We start from the raw sequence: 18,395 nt of genomic DNA on the forward strand, positions 1-18,395 counted from the left end.
GATAGTGTAAATAATCCAAGTGAAGGCTCAGAATTTGTTTTTCTTCCCACCTGACAATCTTACCCAGTTTTGGGTTTTTGCTGTCTTTGTAGCAAATTCTTCTTCTTATGCTCTGTGGTTGTTTGTGGGGGTTTATTTTTACATTTTCATTTCTCATAACTAGAGTGGACCTCAGACTGGAACCATAGTTAAAAGTAAGCAGAGGTGGGTGCCTTTTTGATGTTCCCACTTTCTTGGGCATATTGTAATTAATTAATTATTCATCCATGAAGTGCCAGTTGAAGAAGGTTACTTAAAGAGCTACGTTATCTTTTCAAAGCTATTTCTCATTCAAAATTCCAGTTTCTGAACTTTTCTTTGGCCTATTAGGAAGAATAATTATTTACCAATTTAGCCATGAATCTTTCTAGTAAATAAAAATGTACCTCTGCTTTAACAGAATTCTGCTGCCTGTTTTAGGTTCCCATTTCCTGCTCTAGCAATTCTATGGGGCCATTCAGGATTCACTCATTTTTCTGTTTCAGCAGTTTTAGACTTTATTAGCCACTGAAGTAACACTTTATTCCCCTGGAACTTGTTTGGCTTTTGGGCTGCAGCTTCAAATGTCAACCATTAGATCCCTCCCATTTTTCTTTTACTCTGTAATGTTGCAGACTCTCTTCTTGCAGCAACTGGCTTCAAGTTGCCTGTAAATCCAGCCCACCCCCAACAGCAACAGCTGTGTTATCCTAAGTCCAATATCTGCCTTGTCATCCTTTCCTGTCTTTCTATACTGTGAATAACTAAGACCATTTGCGGGGGGGCGGGGATCATAACAGATATTTAAAGTGAGGAATTTTGTAAGTTTCAAATTTAGCCAGGCCCCTGCATCTTACTTTGGACCCACAGGAAGGTCTTTCCCTCTCAGTAGTCATTTCTTCAATACTTGAGATCACTGTAGGAAATAATTCTGTGGCTGCAATCCTGTGTCACATATCTAGGAGTATACCCCACTGAACTCATGGGGACTTCTGAATATATGTGTATAGGATTACAGTGTAAAGGAATAAAAGTAAAAAAAAACAGGAGGTGTTCCTGGACAACTTTACAGAAAATTTAAAGGTAAGTTGCCAGTTTTCCGTCTATTTCATTTTAATTTGGAGCGGTGAGGGAGGGAGTGTAAGTGTTACACACACAACCCTAGCTAGCTATTCCCTCTTCCTGCCAGAGCTCCTTGTGCCCCACCCGAAGGTGTTCCTGAAGGACTGAGGATCCTCCAGAGCAATATTCCAGGGGCTTTAGCTATAAAGATAAATCAGCCCCGAGTATATTTCACGTAGGCTCTTCGGATTCCAGAAAATGATTTTCAAGCCAAATAACACATGTGAACCTTTAGGGTTATTGGAGGAGGATTTTCAGTTTGTGAAGCCCTGCTAGAGTTTACAAGCAGCCAGTCGTGTCCGACTCTAGGGTTGTGCGGCCATCTCACTTAAGAGCCTGGGGGCCAGCGCTGTCCGGAAACACTTCCGGGTCACATGGCCAGCGTGACGAAGCTGCTCTGGTGAGCCAGCACCAGCGCAGCACGTGGAAACGCCATTTACCTTCCCGCTATAAAGCGGTACCTATTTATCTACTTGCACTTAAGAGTGCTTTCGAACTGCTAGGTGGGCAGGAGCTGGGACTGAACGACGGGAGCTCACCCCGCCGCAGGGATTCGAAGTCCTAGGCGCTGAGGTTTTACCCACAGCGCCACCCACGTCCCATAGTACAACTTACTTCTGGTTAAACATGGATTTCAAGTTTTAGGATGTTTAAGCCCAACTCTCTAAAGAGGTTTAGTTTATTACACTGCAATAAATCATATGCCTTTGCGTTAAAAATTTGCAGATGGTTGCTAGTTAGGCAAAAATGACACAAAACAGATTAAAAAGAGTAAGTTTATAAGGAAACAGGTAATATCATCATGTGATTAGTACCAAAAATATTTTAACAGATAATCCCTCATGAACATACACTGCATTTAACAAAAATATAAACTACCATTTTTTCTTACAAAAATATTAAAGGATTGAATGTGGCAGTGATCAAATTAACCTATTACAGTGACAATAACCCCATGTTTCTTTCCTGTTTGAACTGGATATTCTTTGTGCTTTTCCCATTCTTCATCGTCGGTATCCTGTTCAAATGTTTCTGGGTAAATAGGAAGCTTATCTTTGGGACACTCTTCATAATAGCTTCTGACATATTTCCCAACAAACCAGCCTTTGAATTCCTCAGGTTTTCTACATTCTAAACCATGGTAGTGAACACTGTAGTGGTGCTTCAACCAGTAGAAAAGATAATGAATGTTGTAGTCACATCTCCAAGGATTTTCTCTAAGCCACAGTATTTTCAAAAAGTACAAATCTTCTAATACTCCGTATTCGAAATTTTGCAGGGAGTTGTTTGATAAATCCAATTCTTCCAGGTTCATGAGTCCTGCAAATGCAGCTGTTCAAAAAATGTAAACACTAGGATTACATATCTACTGCGTAGAAATAACAACAACCATAGAGTTATGTGTTAGTACCATTAAACCTTGGCTGAGATTCACTGTGGTTGTGTTTTAAAGAAACAAGAGAGGCACAATGTTCTGAACATTATTGTGAGTCTTCTGTACCAGACCCATCATAGAGATTAACAGTGTAATCCCATACAAATTTATCTAGGAGTAAGTTGTATTGAATTCAGTGGGCTTGCTTCTAAGAAGACATGCATAATATTGCACTGTAAAACAATCTGATTAATCAGTGACTGTTGTTGCTTCCCGTAGGTGGAATTCTCTTAGATTTGATAGATATTCAACTTGTATTTATTACTATTTCATAATTATTAAAAATGACATTTTGAGGAAATGAGCCACCTTTTGTATCATGAAAGCATTTATTAAAACTCACTATAGTTTGATATATCATAATAAAGTTTACTCACCTGGGTCTATGTGAACTATTCCATTACTACTGAGGTTTAATACCTTCAGGTCATTCATGTCTTCAAATTCCTTGGGTCGTAGCTGGTTGATTTTATTGTTAGATAGATCAAGTTTAACTACATCTGGAGGGATGTTACCGGGAACTTTCTTTAATTCTTGAGAAGGAAAGAAGAAATATATATATACATATATATTATGGAAAGCCGTAGTCCCCGCCACTACATAGTTTCCCATCTATCCATATAACAACATAGACTACTCATGTGCATTCTTAAGTCTTCTTTTGTTTTTAAGACAGCTTTTAAAAGTTATTGTCTTCTATTTATACCCCACCTTTCTTCCATTATGGAATCCCAGGTAGCATACATGTGGTTCCTACATGGTCTCTCATCCAACACTGACCAGACTCAGACCTACTTAGCTTCAGTAAGGTGGTAGCCTGGTGTGCATATCCTATTCCCAAATACATTGCCCATTACTCCTTTAGTTTGTGTATCACCAACTTCAGAGAATTAATGTACCCACTGAGAGTTTGAAACAAAGTAAACCAACTGACGTGCTAAAGAAACCATCTTAAAAATCTACAAGTAGTACAGATTGTGCCAAAAAGTGTCCTTTCCCTGTTGTAGACAATGTAGAGCATTGTTTTCTGGCTGCCTTATTGAATTAATTTTTATGAAGAATGATGCTATTGATTCACCAATTCACATATTGTCTTTCTGTCAAAACAACATTGAGAAGTTTGTCTTCCTCTGCACTTTGTGGCTTGGGTCACTTTTTAAAACTCATCTGGTGCTATTTATTTAGATAGCTTGTGTAGTTGTCAGGTGTGGGGGTTGCAGTTTGACAGGTTGGTGGATGAATGGTCTTTTAGAGCAGGAGTTTGAATGTGGATAACATTTTGTTGCCTTCCAGATATTATTCCCTGATTTCTATTGTTTTTAAATTTGTCTAGGCAGGGAACCTAGGGGTGTACAAACATCCCTAAATCCAATCTAAAATTAATTCAAACTTTCATCTAGTATTTTACATTCTGCTACCATTGGTTTAATTTGCACAAATCTTTTTTCCATTTAATCTGCTAATGCCAATATATGAATATTTTAAACATTTTTATTTATCATTGTACATGATAGACATGCATGTCTCAGGTATCAGCAAATATTTGCAAATCAGTTACTTTCCCTGTGTGTTTCTTTTCGAAGTTAATGAATCTAGAAAGACAGCGTGCAGAAACAAATACAGTGGTATCTCGGGTTACATACGCTTCAGGTTACAGACTCCGCTAACCCAGAAATAGTACCTCGGGTTAAGAACTTTGCGTCAGGATGAGAACAGAAATCGTGCTCCGGTGGCAGCAGGAGGCCCCATTAGCTAAAGTGGTGCTTCAGGTTAAGAACAGTTTCAGGTTAAGAACGGACCTCCGGAATGAATTAAGTACTTAACCCAAGGTACCACTGTATCTTGCGGCAATTTAAAGACCAAGTTAATTAAATGACTAATAGCCCATCATAAAGACATCTCTGGCTGCAGTTCTAACCCTGTCTACTAAGAGGCAAGTCCCATTGAATTAAAAAATGGGGGAAATGATCTCTTGAGCCAAATGTTAATCCCATGAGCCATACCTCTGGCCAGAGGTTCTCTACCCCTGTTTCAGGGAATGGGTAGTAGCCAAAAAGTAGCAGTTGAATTCAGTTGGTTCTTCCTGCTTTACTAAAGAGCTTTGGAATGTAACTGAGGAGTACAGATAAAGTCTACAGGTAACAAAAGAGATAACTTCTTTCCATTTGAAAATAGCAATAATGAACAATGCAGTTCATTGGTTTTTAAAATTCAAGTAGAAACAAATTAAGGCCTCAATCCTAATTCCACTTACTTGGAGCCCATCATTGAATACAATGAGGTTTATTTCTGAGTAGACATGGGTCAGTTACAAGACATGGGGCTTGAAAGATAAATTACTCTAAATTATTTTTATTATAAATTAATTTCCTTGTAGTCATGGGTGGTAAGTAGATGCAGGCTTCTCCTATATGATGGCACAATTTGTTTGATTAAATCACTAATATTTTAATGCTAAATGTATTATAGGGCTACATGCTCATCCTACTTCCAGGCTGCTTGCATCTGACACACTTAAGGCACATATGCCTACTTTTGTTATTTTGTAATCAGGATGCTATAAGTTTTTATCAGTCTATTGATTGAAGTCTATTGATTGTTATGGATAATAATAATAGTGGATAATGGATAGGTGAAAAATTCCACCGCTTGGGCTAGATAACCACCAACTGTAATCTTCTGCATGTCTACTGACAAGTAATTCTTTGAATTCAATTTGGCTTACTCTCAGGTAACAGTCAGAAGGCTTACAGCCTAAAATATTTTTTAAAATACACCGCACCTTTCCATTACCTTGGGTGAAGTTTCATAATGATAACTTTAATTGTCATTAATGAGCAGCTAAAAAGTAACATGTATTTGGCTTATACAGACCTTTTTTTCTGCAGTCCAGTGTCCGTACAGGAAACATGTAAATGTGGCAGAGAGAAGAGTCAAATTCAGGTCTGATGGGTTTAGGTTTTGGAATAGGAGGGTCTGGTCTTTCTCCTTCAATGCACAGCTGCTCTGAGTTTACTTGCTTGAGCTTTTGACCTTTTAGTTTTGTTGGGTGTACACATTTAGCATAATTTCCCAAGTTCCTGTTTCTTGGAAGCTGCAGCATCGTTATAAGGGTTTCGATCTGACAGTTGCAGTCCCATGGATTATCATACAGGCGTAAATAAATTAAAAGAGGCATGTAAATAAACACCTCCTCAGACAGGATTTTCAACTTATTGTGCTGCAGTAAAAGCGTAGTGAGTTTATTTAAACCAAAAAAAGCTTCATCCTCAATTTTTGATATCTCATTCTGTTGTAAATCTAGACTTTTTAATTTTGTGAACTTGGAAAACATGTTGTTCTTCAGCTTGCGAATTCTATTTCTTGCTAGGAGCATGTGTTTTAAATCTTCTGGCCAATCAGACAATACAAATGTCAGTTTCCTTTCTTGGCAATCTAAGTATTTGTCATGAAGATAGGTGTACACATCACATGGGGGGCCTGGGGTGTAGCGCTTGACGGTGCCAGATGCTCTTCTTAAGCCGTTTGACTTTCCATTATTTGCTTTGTTTCTTGAACTTCCATTTCTTGTCTTCCTAAAGTCAGCTGCTTTACAAAAGAAAAGTAGTATTATAATTGTAACCACTTGCATCCTGACATCCAGCTGGTCCCAATTATTTTGTACAACAGCTGGAACAGTCAGAGTATTCCTTTGAAATCTGAGTTTGGAAGCCTTTAACTAGTGTGGTTCTGAATCAAGGAGGCACAGCAAGGGTTTGAGGAATCACTCTGTTGGAAGAAAAGCAGAATATTAGTGAGATATTACCCTAGAATTAATAATAACTTATTATTATTATTATTATTATTATTATTATTATTATTATTATTATTATTACTCCACCTATCTGACTGTGTTTCCCCAGCCACTCTGGGTGGCTTACAACATATATAAAAAATTGTAAAACATCAGACATAAAAAATTTCCTGATACAGTGGTACCTCGGATTAAGTACTTTATTCGTTCCACTGCGCCGCCGGGGCACGATTTCTGTTCTCATCCTGAAGCAAAGTTCTTAACCTGAAGCATTATTTCTGGGTTAGCTGAGTCTGTAACCTGAAGCATATGTAACCTGAAGCGTATGTAACCTTCAGATTGTCTTCTAAAGGTCAGTTGTTTATTTCCTTGACATCTGATGGGAGGGCACTACTGAGAAGGCACTCTGCCTGGTTCCCTGTAACTTCACTTCTTGCAGTGAGGGAACCGCCAGAAGGCCCTCGGAGCTGGACCTCAGTGTCCAGGATGAACAATGGGGATGGAGACGCTCCTTTAGGTATACTGGACCGAGGCCATTTAGGGCTTTAAAGGTCAGCACCAGCACTTTGAATTGTGCTCAGAATTGTAGGTCTTTCACGACTGGTGTCCTAAATTATAGTGAATTAAAGCTGACATTTCAATATGTTTTCCATAATAATCAGCACATTGTGTATTGAAAATAATTTCGGCTGTGATAATAATGGTGAGCTTCCCTCCTAAATGGAGATATAAATAATTTATTTATTATCAAATAATGATGATGTCACACACCATTATACCTGATACAGGGAACTCAGGGAATGAATTTGTAAGGGCATTTAGGTCAACAAATGGAACCCAGATAATTTTGCCATGGTCTGATGATTATTGGCTTGTAGTAAACATGGAAGAAGCTGTTTTCATTAGTGACAGCAGTGCTAGGAATGCCCTTCTTGGCTGAAATATGCAGTGCCCCATCAGTATTGGCATTCCATTGACTCCTGAAGATACACTTGCTTAAAAAGCATTTCCCTGATCTCCTGACTCTCATCTCTTGTAGTAATTTCTTTTTAGGATGGCTCACGGTTTGGTTTGGTTTGGTTTGGTTTTGTTTTATTAATTTTTAATGGGGGGGTTGTGGTACAAAGCAAATGGAAAAACAGGGAACTGTACACCTGTTTTCTGAAAGTCAATTCATAGTCCTTTTCACAGATGTTTGGTGAGAGACATTTTTGTCAGACGTCTTGCAGTTGGGGGAAAGGAGAGGTGAGGAAAGAGATGAATATATTGTTCTTTCATTCTGCTGCCTATTCTTAGTGTGTGTGTGGGGGGGGGTTGCGTCAGCATCACATGGGTAGGTCCTTTGTGTATTTATTTATTTATTTTTATTGATATTGTGGAAGGTTAGGGGTTCCCAAGCTTGCTTGGTTGTGTTTGGTGGTAATTGTTGTTGTAACTCTTATGCTGTTTTAAGGGGTTTATCATATATTTTAATTATGGGTATTTGAATGTAGCTGTTTTACAGTGTGTTTTTATTTTTGGTAGCTATATTTTTATTCTTGTTATTTTGCTGTTGACGTTTGTTTGTTTGTTTGTTTGTTTGTTTGTGAACTGTCTTGTATTTCTTCTTGAAATGAAAGCGAGTGAATGGGAATTACATTGAATGGCATTCACTCTTTTAAACAAGTGTTAAGTGATGGACACTGGGAAAAGAAATCCTACCTTCCCATATATGTTAATAGTCTGAAGTAGCAGTGACTACACAGGAAAGAGACCTTGGGTCTTTGTGGATAGCTTGATTAAAATGTTGACCCAGTGTGTGGCACCTTTGAAAAAGGTGAATTCCATATTAAAGATAATAATACCATGTTACTGGTTTACCTGGTGGTCGTTGTGGTCTGACATGACTGTTGGGCAAGGAGTGGGAAGACCAGGAATCTACCTGATGTGGCTGGGCAGGGCGGCGGAGTCTGGCAGTGGAACTGGAGTTAGCTAGCACCATCAATGGCCAGAGTTGATGGGAGTCATATTGTCTGGCTCCCAGGGAGAAGGGCTTCCGAGGCAGACCAGAGAAAAGACTATGAAGGTTTGGTCTGCCCTTGGAACATAGAAGGTGGACCTGCCCAGCCTGTCCAATGCCGATGCTGCTCTTGAACCTCTGGCTTTCTGTTATGTACTGAGTTGAATAGGATCCAAACTGAAGCAGTCTGATTGGTCCTAGAACAATAGGATCCAAATTGCAGCAGTCTGATTAGTCCTAGAACAATAGGATTCAGAATGCAGCAGTCTGATTGGTCCTAGAACAATGCAGCAGTATGATTGGTTGGCAGGAACCACCCAATCCTGCTCCAGATAGAAGTGAATCCACAACCTGATTGGCTTACAGTAGAATTCTGGAATTAGCCAATCATGTGCAGCCCATTGTGTAAATAATGTATATAAGCAGATACTGTGAGGGGACTTTCATTCATTCCTCCTCACCACTATGAGCTTGAAATCACTTTGCGACTCTGAGTATATTTCACTTTCCATAGGCCAGAAGTTTTCCAGCGCTGGTTAATGACTGACAGCCGAGTTGCAGAGTCTCCACGGTTTCATATTTTTTCCTAGCTCAACCTAGAGATGCTGGGGATTGGACATGGGACTTTCTGTACACATGCAGAGCAGATGTTCTACCACTGAGCTTTGCCCTCTCATGATCTTATGATTCTTCTTAGCCTGCTTCTAAATATTTGCTCTACTGCCTTGGCTGGTACAATACCATGTTCTATGAAAATACTGTCTGGGATTGCAGCCTAACAGCATGGGTGGGAAAGTGGCCCTCCAGATGTCATTGGACTCCATTTCAGTGTCTGCTAACACCATCAATGGTCAGAGGTGATGGAAGTCATGTTCAAGCAGTATCTGGAGATCACAGGTTTCTTATCCCTGGTGTACAGGATAAGATGCTGATTCACTCTGTCCTGTACATGTAGGCTTCAATCCTATACAAATTTACCTGGGAGAGAGCCCCATTCACCTCTAGGTTCCAGTGTTATAGTAATATGATCTAGTTCTAAAACTAAATGGACAAAGAGGTTTGCCCAGTAGTCTGCATTATCTTCTCATCCTGGAGGCAAGGGGATCATAGGAAAGTGAGGCCATTAAACAAGATGGACCCTAGCATGGGCTGAGATGTCACAGGACAAAACCTTAGTTAAGAAAAAGGCTTGTAATGTCTCTATTCACTCATAGTATCAACACTCATTAAGTTTACATTCTTGACCCAATCAAGTCTAGGAGCTGTCAGAGGAGTGACATGCTGTCACAGGCATCTTGTCCAAGCCTCAGCAGGGTGGCTTATCTTACTGTTTGAGAATGTGTGTTAACAGAGCAATAACTATATTCCTTTGGTGATGTGTGTGTGTGGGGGGGGTGTCCCTGGAAAAAGCAAAACTATCTTTTAACAATGAAAACATTGTGTAATCCCAATGAAATGACATATCTCCAGTGTTACTGACCATTGGTATAAAATATATTTCATTCTTTCCCATTGCATTGCTGATTTTGGGTTTATGTTACTGAAAACTGCTAGATATTAGCTGATGTTTTCAAGTAATGCAAGATACTGATTTGGTGTTATATTTATTTTAGCTCACTGTAAGAATTTGCAAGACTTAAATGTCACTGAATGCCAAGGGTTAAATGTAAGTATTCATACAACAAATTTGAAATAGCCTTAATGTAATTCAGATATAGTAAATTTTAGTTCTAATTTTGATTTCTAGAGAAGACACAACATTTTTAAAATGAAAAGCTGTGCTCTATTTATGTAGCATAATATGGCTAAAGTCCAAATATTACTAAGTTTGAATAGGAAACCCATCTGATTTCATGGTTTGTAATCAAGGAAAAGCTGTATAGACTTCTAGCTTCAGTCTACACTGGTGTGAGGAGCCTCCAATGGGCCAAATATGGATCAGAAACAACAATTCAAGGAGGCTATTTTCAAAACCAAAAGAGGTCATTTATTCTACCTAAAGATTCTGGTTATTTTAGTTACATTTATATGTTGTATTATGTTAAGATTGTGGTTACAGCAGATGATGCTAAATATTATTATTATTGCATGTCCAATTTATTATCAGATGTCTAGGTGTGTTGTTGAAGTATAGTGTGAGCTGAAAAAATGCATCTGATATAGAGCCATATTATTTACTTTAAAAATGAAGCCAATTTCATTTATGATTTTCTTTATTGAACAGGATGATCTAATAAGGCTTGTAACAGAAGGTTGCCCAGCAATCCTTTACTTAAATTTATCTCACACAGATATCACAAATGGAACACTAAGACTTCTGTCAAGGTAAAAACAATCTGTTTTATAAATAAATTCTGAATTTTAGTGTAACAGTAGAAGAAAGATTCCACCTTTATAAAGATCAGCTGCTCTCTCTCGCTGACTATCACTGTAATATGGAAACAAGTGTCCCCCAACTTTTTGGACCAAGTGACACATTTGAAATTGTAGGAAACTGCTGTGGGTGCCAGAAAACAACAACAATTTCACAGCAGAAAAGTTGGCAGTGCTGAGCACCCCCCTTAAAAAAAAAGGGGGCAAACTACTACAACCCTCTCCCAAATAAAACAGTGATCAAAAAGCAGGGGCAACACCCTCCCTCCAATAAGACATTGACCACTGGTTTTGAGAGACTTCAACATCCCTGCCAAGGCAACTGGCTCTGGGGTGGCTGAGGACTTCATGGCTGAGGTGGAACTGACAATAGTAAGGCTTGAGAATATGGACTGATAAAAACTTGCAGAGAGGGGACAAGTAGCTGGGCCAGGGAGGTTATTATTGCCTCCTTGCAAGAGGGGGTGGTCCTTCCCTGCTTGAAGGAGGCAGTGGTAAAACCACTCCTCACGAAACTCTCCCTGGATTCAGGAAATCTAAGTCATTACTGGCCAGTTGCTAATCTCCCCTTCATGCTCACAAACACAAGTCTGACAGATGACATGTTCACAGCCCGATCCTATAGATGCACTCAAAAATAAGTCCTATTGACTTTCTCCCAGGTATGTATGTATAGCCTCAGTTATTTGTACTTCTAAACAACAGATTGGGAAAGGACCATGAAATAAATTTGGTTAGAGCTGAATAGAGCACCATGATTACCTTATTATACACCTGATTAGGCACTTTGGAGCTATTTGGACAATGAAAGAGAACTGTGTTAATGGCATGTTTGATTTTACTGCAGTTTACCCCAAGATGTTCTAGTTAGTTAGTTAGTTAGTTAGTTAGTTAGTTAGTTAGTTAGTTATTCATTTATTTGGAATAGTTATAGCCCACCTTTCTAGTTCAATCAGTTAAGGCAGCTAACAAAGACAGCTATTTAAAAATACAGCCACAACAACAACATTTTAAAATTCAGCAAAAGATGGACAGTTAAAATATAACAACAAACAAAACAAAACAAAACAAAAACTTAAATGGATAATCAGCAAAAAGAATTGCCTAAACACAAAAGTTTCAGGAGGTAGAGATGAAGCTGTATAGAATTACTGAGGTTGTGACAAATGTAAAGTAGCTGCTGTAGTTGAGAAAGCCCTCTCACCATGCATTGCATGGGGGTGATGCACATCAAAGCACCTCACCTAATGATGTCCATGAATAGGTCGAGGGAGACAGGACCATGCAGGAGGAGATGGGCAGAACAAATCCTCTATGCCAGTGGTTGCAAGGCTATACTGGCAAATTAAATGCTTATCCATATACCAGGGTTATCAAATTGAAGGAGGCAGTTCACATCTTCTAAAGGTAAATTGCAATGAATTTAATTAAAATAGGCCATTAAATCCAGTTCTCTGTTACTTTCCCTGAAGCTCACAATGTGCCTGATTAATCCCCTAATATGCGGATGCATGGTAAGACATGATGAGGCTATAATAGGAAAGTGTGAGATACTGGACTTCTAAAAGGTTCTTGGCAGGAATTTCAAAAATACTGACAAGTCAACCCTTGTGAAACATCTTCTAGCTGCTTCCCTGCTCCCTTCTGTATTATGCATATACTTTAAGAATCATAGACACAACACAAGCTAGTCTAAATCTTATGTCTGAAGCTCCCTACCAGTTGTGAAGCATAAGGCTCCCTGAGTTCAATGAGACTTCTTGTATTGGGAACTTGCAGCCTTCCAGATGTTGTTGGACTATAACTACCATCATCTCTGATAATGGGCCATGTTCACTAGGGCTGATGACAGCTGCAGTCTAACAACATATGGAGGGCCACATGTTTTCTATTCAAGTTCCACATACCTATCTTGCACCTAGGCCTCACCAGTAGTGAGGAACTGATCAACAAAGTGGAAGTACAGTGAACATTGAGAGGAAACAATAATATCCTCTTGGGTTTCATTAGATAGAGGCAAGGGAAACCTGAGTATCGTTGGACTTGCACTGCGGACTTTAAGAAGGCTGATTTCCTTAACAAACTTGAGGAACTACTGTGTGAGATCCCACTATACAGTGATACCTCAGGTTACATACATTTCAGGTTACATACGCTTCAGGTTACAGACTCTGCTAACCCAGAAATAGTGCTTCAGGTTAAGAACTTTGCTTCAGGATGAGAACAGAATTCGTGCTCTGGCGGCTCAGTGGCAGCAGCAGCAGGAGGCCCCATTAACTAAAGTGGTGCTTCAGGTTAAGAACAGTTTCAGGTTAAGAACAGACCTCCGGAACGAATTAAGTACTTAACCTGAGGTACCACTGTATGTCAGAAATACTCAAAGAGAAGGAAGTCCAAGATGGATGGAAGTTTCTTAAAGGTGAAATATTGAAGGCACAAATGCAGATGACTCTAACAAGAAAGAAAAATGGGAGGCATTTGTTGGTAAACATTTTTATAAACAACTTGGATAATGAAACTGAGAAGATGATCATCAAATTTGCGGATGACACCCAAACTGGGAGAGGTATCTAATGCTGTAGAAGTATTGAAGACAGAATCAGGATTGGAGATTACCTTAACAGAATGGAGAACTGGGCCCAAACTGCCAAAATGAAATTCAATAGGGATAAATGTAAGGTTCTACACTTAGACAGGAGGAACGAGCTGCACAAATATAAGATGGGGGACACCTGGTCTGGGTGTAGCACATAAGAAAAGGTCTAGGGGTTTTAGTAGACTACAAGCTTAGCAGTCAACAGTGTAATGTAGCAGCAAAGAAGCTAATGCTATTCTAGATTGCATCAACAGAAATATAGTGTCCCAATCATGGGAATGTCATAGTACTGCTCTATTCTGCCTTGATCAGACCACACCTGGAGTAATGTGTTCAGTTCTGAGCATCACAATTTAAGAAAGATCTTGACAAGCTGGAACGTGTGCAGAGGAGGCAACCAGTATGATCAAACATCTGGAAACCAAGCCTTCAGTATGTTTCACCTGGACTCCTTCCTTATGCATTTCAGCTGGTCATAATTTGCTTGAATGAAATAAAGTATGTTATATAGGTAGTTTGTTAAATAGCTAATTTGTTCTTTGTGCCCATGTTCCTGGCGGTACACCAGCAAATGAAAGCTGGGTTAATTCTTGCTGTGAGCTAGAATCAGCTCTAGTATGACAATCTCCTTAAATGTCTGATCTGTATAGTTTTATATCCTTATGCCATTTTCTAGTGTCCAATGTGGCCTAGTGGTATTTTCAAAGTAGCCTCCAGGTTCATAAAGCCTTTTCAAATGCTGACATTTCCCCCTGCAAAAATAATATTCCATTTAAATATAGCTAAATCATCTTTTGCTTCTCTGTCTCAGCACTAATGTGTTTGGATCAGTGTGAATGAACTTTCTGTTTTCAGCATACCATATTGTAGTTTTCCTATCTGAACTTTGCAAAAGTTCTATCGCCTGCCAAGCTATGCTGTCCTAATCACATTATCTCCTGCAACCACAAAAAGAAAACAAGCAAACAGCTCAGATTGAAATTTCCTTTAAGAACCCTCCCACAAAACCCTTAGTTTTTGCACCAGTTTCCTGTTGTTGGCAGTCTCAACTAGGTGCAGCTTACGTACTATGTTATATTTTAACACAATTCTTCAGTAACATTTATAAATCATACAGTTGGTTATGTTACGATGTTGCTGGGCCAAACAAAGCTCATTCATTGTGAGCCTGCACTTCCTTAATAAACATTATCCCCACTTTGAACCCTCCTTTGCTGTCAGTATAATTGGCTACACTCAGTCAGGGCTTTGAAAAGATTCACACAAAAAACACTGCCACGTGAATGCCAAGTATAGGGGATGCAATACATCCCATATGTTGAGACATCTAACAGAGCATCCCTCCAAGGGAAATAAAATGACCTAAAAGGTAACCTAATCTCCCTTCTCTTTGAAAGGTATGCACTCACACATTTTCATAGAAATATATTGTTGTAAAAAGCTTGTTTCAATTCAGCCATGCGTTTGGGACTCCAGAATACCTATTTGTTTATTACATTGTTATATTAAGAGACACCTGAAGTCTAGAAGAACAAAGTATAATTAAAACCCATTGCAGGGATTGGCCCTATGACCCTCCAGATGTTGCTGTGCTACAACTCCCATCATCTATGACCATTGGCTGCGCTTGGCTGGGACTGATGGGAGCTGGGAGTCTAGCAACATCTGTGGGACCACAGGTTCCCATTCTTGCCATAAAGAATATTAGATACTGACTAATACAAGCTGGAGCATTTTAACTTTGCCGAGAGAAGATGAAGCCTGTTACCATTCATTGTTACTTGTCATTGTCATAATGATGTACATACTGAGAATATAATCCACAGTTTGTACACCTAAAAATTAATGTGCTATCACTGGAAGATCTTAGGTGTTTATCTTCTCACAGAAAAGTTTATCTGAATGCCTTTTTGTCTTAATACAAAAATAAATATTTACTGTTTATATTTCTTTCCATATGTCTTTAAATTTAACCCTTATTATCTGCAAAGTTTTCCCTCTCTTATTCATTAAGAACACAAAAGTCCAAGTCTTACAAGCAGTGGTCATGATGTCATACTTTCATCACGGTGGGTGTTCCCAGCTTAGCTTTTGCTGACTTGTGAAGTTGCCTTAAATGTTTTCCTGAACTAAAATTTGTTGCAGAGCATGTTGTCTACTCCTAATCATACAGTGTATTTTTTCTTCTGCAAGCTTTCATTTGTGGTAATTGTGGCATTGCATCTCTTAATTTAGTTCAACTACTTTATAATTGTATAAAATTAATACTCTTCAGTATGATAATGCCTAAATACGTATTATAAAATTGAAGTTGTAGAGAGTACAGTTTCAGAGTATTCATTTGCTGTGTATATTGTCTAACCCACTTCCTTTGTCTGTCCCTGGATATATGTTATAAAGGTTTCCTATTAATAAGTCACAGTGCAATCCTGTGCATATTTACTCAAAAAATGCCACCATGCTCAATGAGGCTTACTTCCAGATATAGCAAAGTATTACAGCTTTAGGTTGTTATGTGAGCACACAACTATTTTGTATTTTTGTTTTGTTAGAATAGCTGTGTCAAACCTTAATGGAAACAATTGCACAAGCAGGGGTGGTTTAACATGTTTAATTTTTTATGCTTTTAATATCCTTTGATAGAGTTCTGGTTTTCATTTTGAACACAAAAAGCTTAAAAAACAATGTGAAGTTAACGTTACAACTTGGTCCTTAAAATGGTTGAGAGTCATATATTTCTAATTTACTGCAAACGTTTGAGTTTACAACCAAGGAAATTCATTTTAAAATCAGGTTTCATTTAAGATGACTTTGGTTCGTGAATAATCTTATTAAACAGTGTAAAGTACATGCAACAAAGAAAAATGAAACACATTTTTTTTTGTATTCAGGCAAAGTGAATATTCCCATTAAATTCCAGTATCCACCCATGTTCTTAGAAAGCTTTTTAGCTACAGTATCAAATTGCACCAGAAATCTGTATGCAACATCTTAGTAACTGACTTCTTCTTTTATCTGGCATAGGGGATGCCCCAATTTACAGTATTTAAGTTTAGCTTATTGCAGAAAATTCACAGACAATGGCTTACTGTACCTCGGCTCTGGAAGAGGGTGTCACAAGCTCATCTACTTGGATATTTCAGGCTGCCTCCAGGTTTGCATTTCAGTTTTCTTTTTCATATTGTAGCGAAGTGATTCCTTTAGAGAACTGACGGCACCAAGCACTCATGGTATAATCAAGTAGTACAGGCACTGCAGCAAAGTTTTGAGAGGTTTTAAATTACATTACCACAGCTGCTTAAATTTTCCTGAGGAATAGCACTATAGGCTTTTGGCTTTTGTCCAGTGGGCGTCTTTAACTATAAACAGCCAGTCCTTATTGCATAATGAAAGCATGCATTGCTGTTGGAGGTGGACTGAAAACATGCTTGCTTTGTGCTTTTGCTTCCATACGTACAATTTGCAGACATTAACAATACTCAAGGGTCCTCTGCTGAGCAAACAGAAATAAAGCTCCTTGAAAGGGACAGGATTTCCTGAAAAGGAAATCAGATTGTCAGCGAGCTTTCTAATATCACTTTCCTTCTTTTGTAAAGTGTAAGTATGTAGCATGGTAACATACTACCACCCTTCCACTAAGAGAGAGAGAGGGAAATATATAGAGAGAGTGTTACACACTCTTTCTCTCTCTCTTGGCCCCCAGCCCCCAACAGTCTTTTTTGTTGTTGTTGCAGGGATGTGTACAGCTATTCTTTCAAGCTGCTTCATTTAGGCAGCCCACTGTCGGATGTGTAAGAATCTATACAGTGGGGACATCCTGTACCATCGTAACGTAACTTCAAATTCATAAAACAATAATTGGAAACCATAGGAGGATCCTGCAGGTGATGCCAAGGCACACTTTGAACCTTGCTCCATTCTCACTAGTGCAGACATAAAGGTGAAATATAAAAGCATCTAGGAATGAATTGCAAGAGCTACTGCAGAAAATTGGATTCCTTGGGAAGAAGAGGGGGAAATAAATTTAATAAATAAATAAACATTGGATTTCCCCTTCTTCAGTCCCTTCCCACTAGCACCACATATGCATGCAAAAGACATAAATCAAGTAGTAAAAGCAGGTGAAGTTCTCTGCAGAAGAAAGGAAGCTGCCCAGCCATGCACTCACTTTGCGTGTTATTTCCCAATTTCCAGCCACCCTGTTTAGGATATAGTGACCTATTGCACACCCTTCCAGGTCCCCCTCTGTCCTATCAGCAATGGTAGGTCATTCCTTTCCATTTCCATGTCCCTCATCTGGGATCAGGTGAGACTTCATTGACAAGTTCACATACCAAACAACCCTTTCCAAAAGAATTTGCTTCTGTGTTAAAACTGAAGCAACAGCTTCAGTGATTGCTGGAGTAGCTGAGAGCCAAGAGAAGGATCTGAGACCTCCTTGGTTTCCTATCTGCTACTGAGGCTTTTGCAACAGGCCTGTTCCTGTTATTTATTTGTTAATATTTTTCTTCTACCCCGAAACAGGATGCAATAAATCAGCAAAATACAAACAGAACAAATCTAAACAAAGTGTAAAAGGCAGAAAACCTACATGCTTACCAGGTTATAGAAGCTATGGTGAAATGTAAAGGGGCAGGAATGAGGGTGTTAATTGAGTGAAGTTAGGAAATGGAGATACAGACTGGGTGAAAGGCCAAAGCAAGGAAGCTAGTGGAGAGGTAATGGTAGAGGAAAGAGCTTTACAAAATATCCTGCTTGAAAAACATCTATGAACCCCATCTGTGAAGTTCAAGGGCCCTTAATTTGTCTCATAATAAAAATAATTTCAATGTAATAATTTTAAAATTAAAATGCACATCGTATGAATGCAAGTTAAGAAGCATTGATCCTTATAGAAGTTTGAGCTGAACACTCCTTGGATAGACCCATCCTGTCTATCCTAATTGCATTCTCCCTTCCTTAACAATGTGGATCACTTAAATCAGTGTCACTGGATTCACTTCAAAAGTTTGAAGGCTACTTCATACTTGCCACTTTTCTCCATAGGGGTATTCTCTTT

General features: G+C 38.8%; 2 protein-coding genes across 3 annotated transcripts in view; one reads left to right on the top strand and one right to left on the bottom strand.

The window, feature by feature from the left end:
* The window catches only part of FBXL13 (F-box and leucine rich repeat protein 13), a 64,310-nt gene that overhangs the window by 17,431 nt on the left and 28,484 nt on the right, over nucleotides 1-18,395 (top strand). For both annotated transcript variants that reach the window (XM_081211538.1, XM_081211539.1), the window contains exons 10-12: nucleotides 9,981-10,033; nucleotides 10,592-10,692; nucleotides 16,361-16,490. In XM_081211538.1, coding sequence (XP_081067664.1) covers nucleotides 9,981-10,033; nucleotides 10,592-10,692; nucleotides 16,361-16,490 — 284 coding nt within the window. The remainder of the gene's footprint in view (nucleotides 1-9,980; nucleotides 10,034-10,591; nucleotides 10,693-16,360; nucleotides 16,491-18,395) is intronic.
* LRRC17 (leucine rich repeat containing 17) lies at nucleotides 1,903-16,561 on the bottom strand. Its single transcript, XM_081211755.1, has 4 exons — nucleotides 16,431-16,561; nucleotides 5,450-6,343; nucleotides 2,953-3,108; nucleotides 1,903-2,472 (listed from the first exon to the last, which is right to left on the bottom strand). The coding sequence occupies exons 2-4, from the start codon at nucleotides 6,204-6,206 to the stop codon at nucleotides 2,069-2,071; spliced, it is 1,317 nt and encodes a 438-aa protein (XP_081067881.1). The 5' UTR covers nucleotides 6,207-6,343; nucleotides 16,431-16,561; the 3' UTR covers nucleotides 1,903-2,068.

The sequence above is a fragment of the Podarcis bocagei genome, assembly GCF_964188305.1.
Source record: "Podarcis bocagei genome assembly, chromosome: 10".
NCBI classification, from domain to species: domain Eukaryota; kingdom Metazoa; phylum Chordata; class Lepidosauria; order Squamata; family Lacertidae; genus Podarcis; species Podarcis bocagei.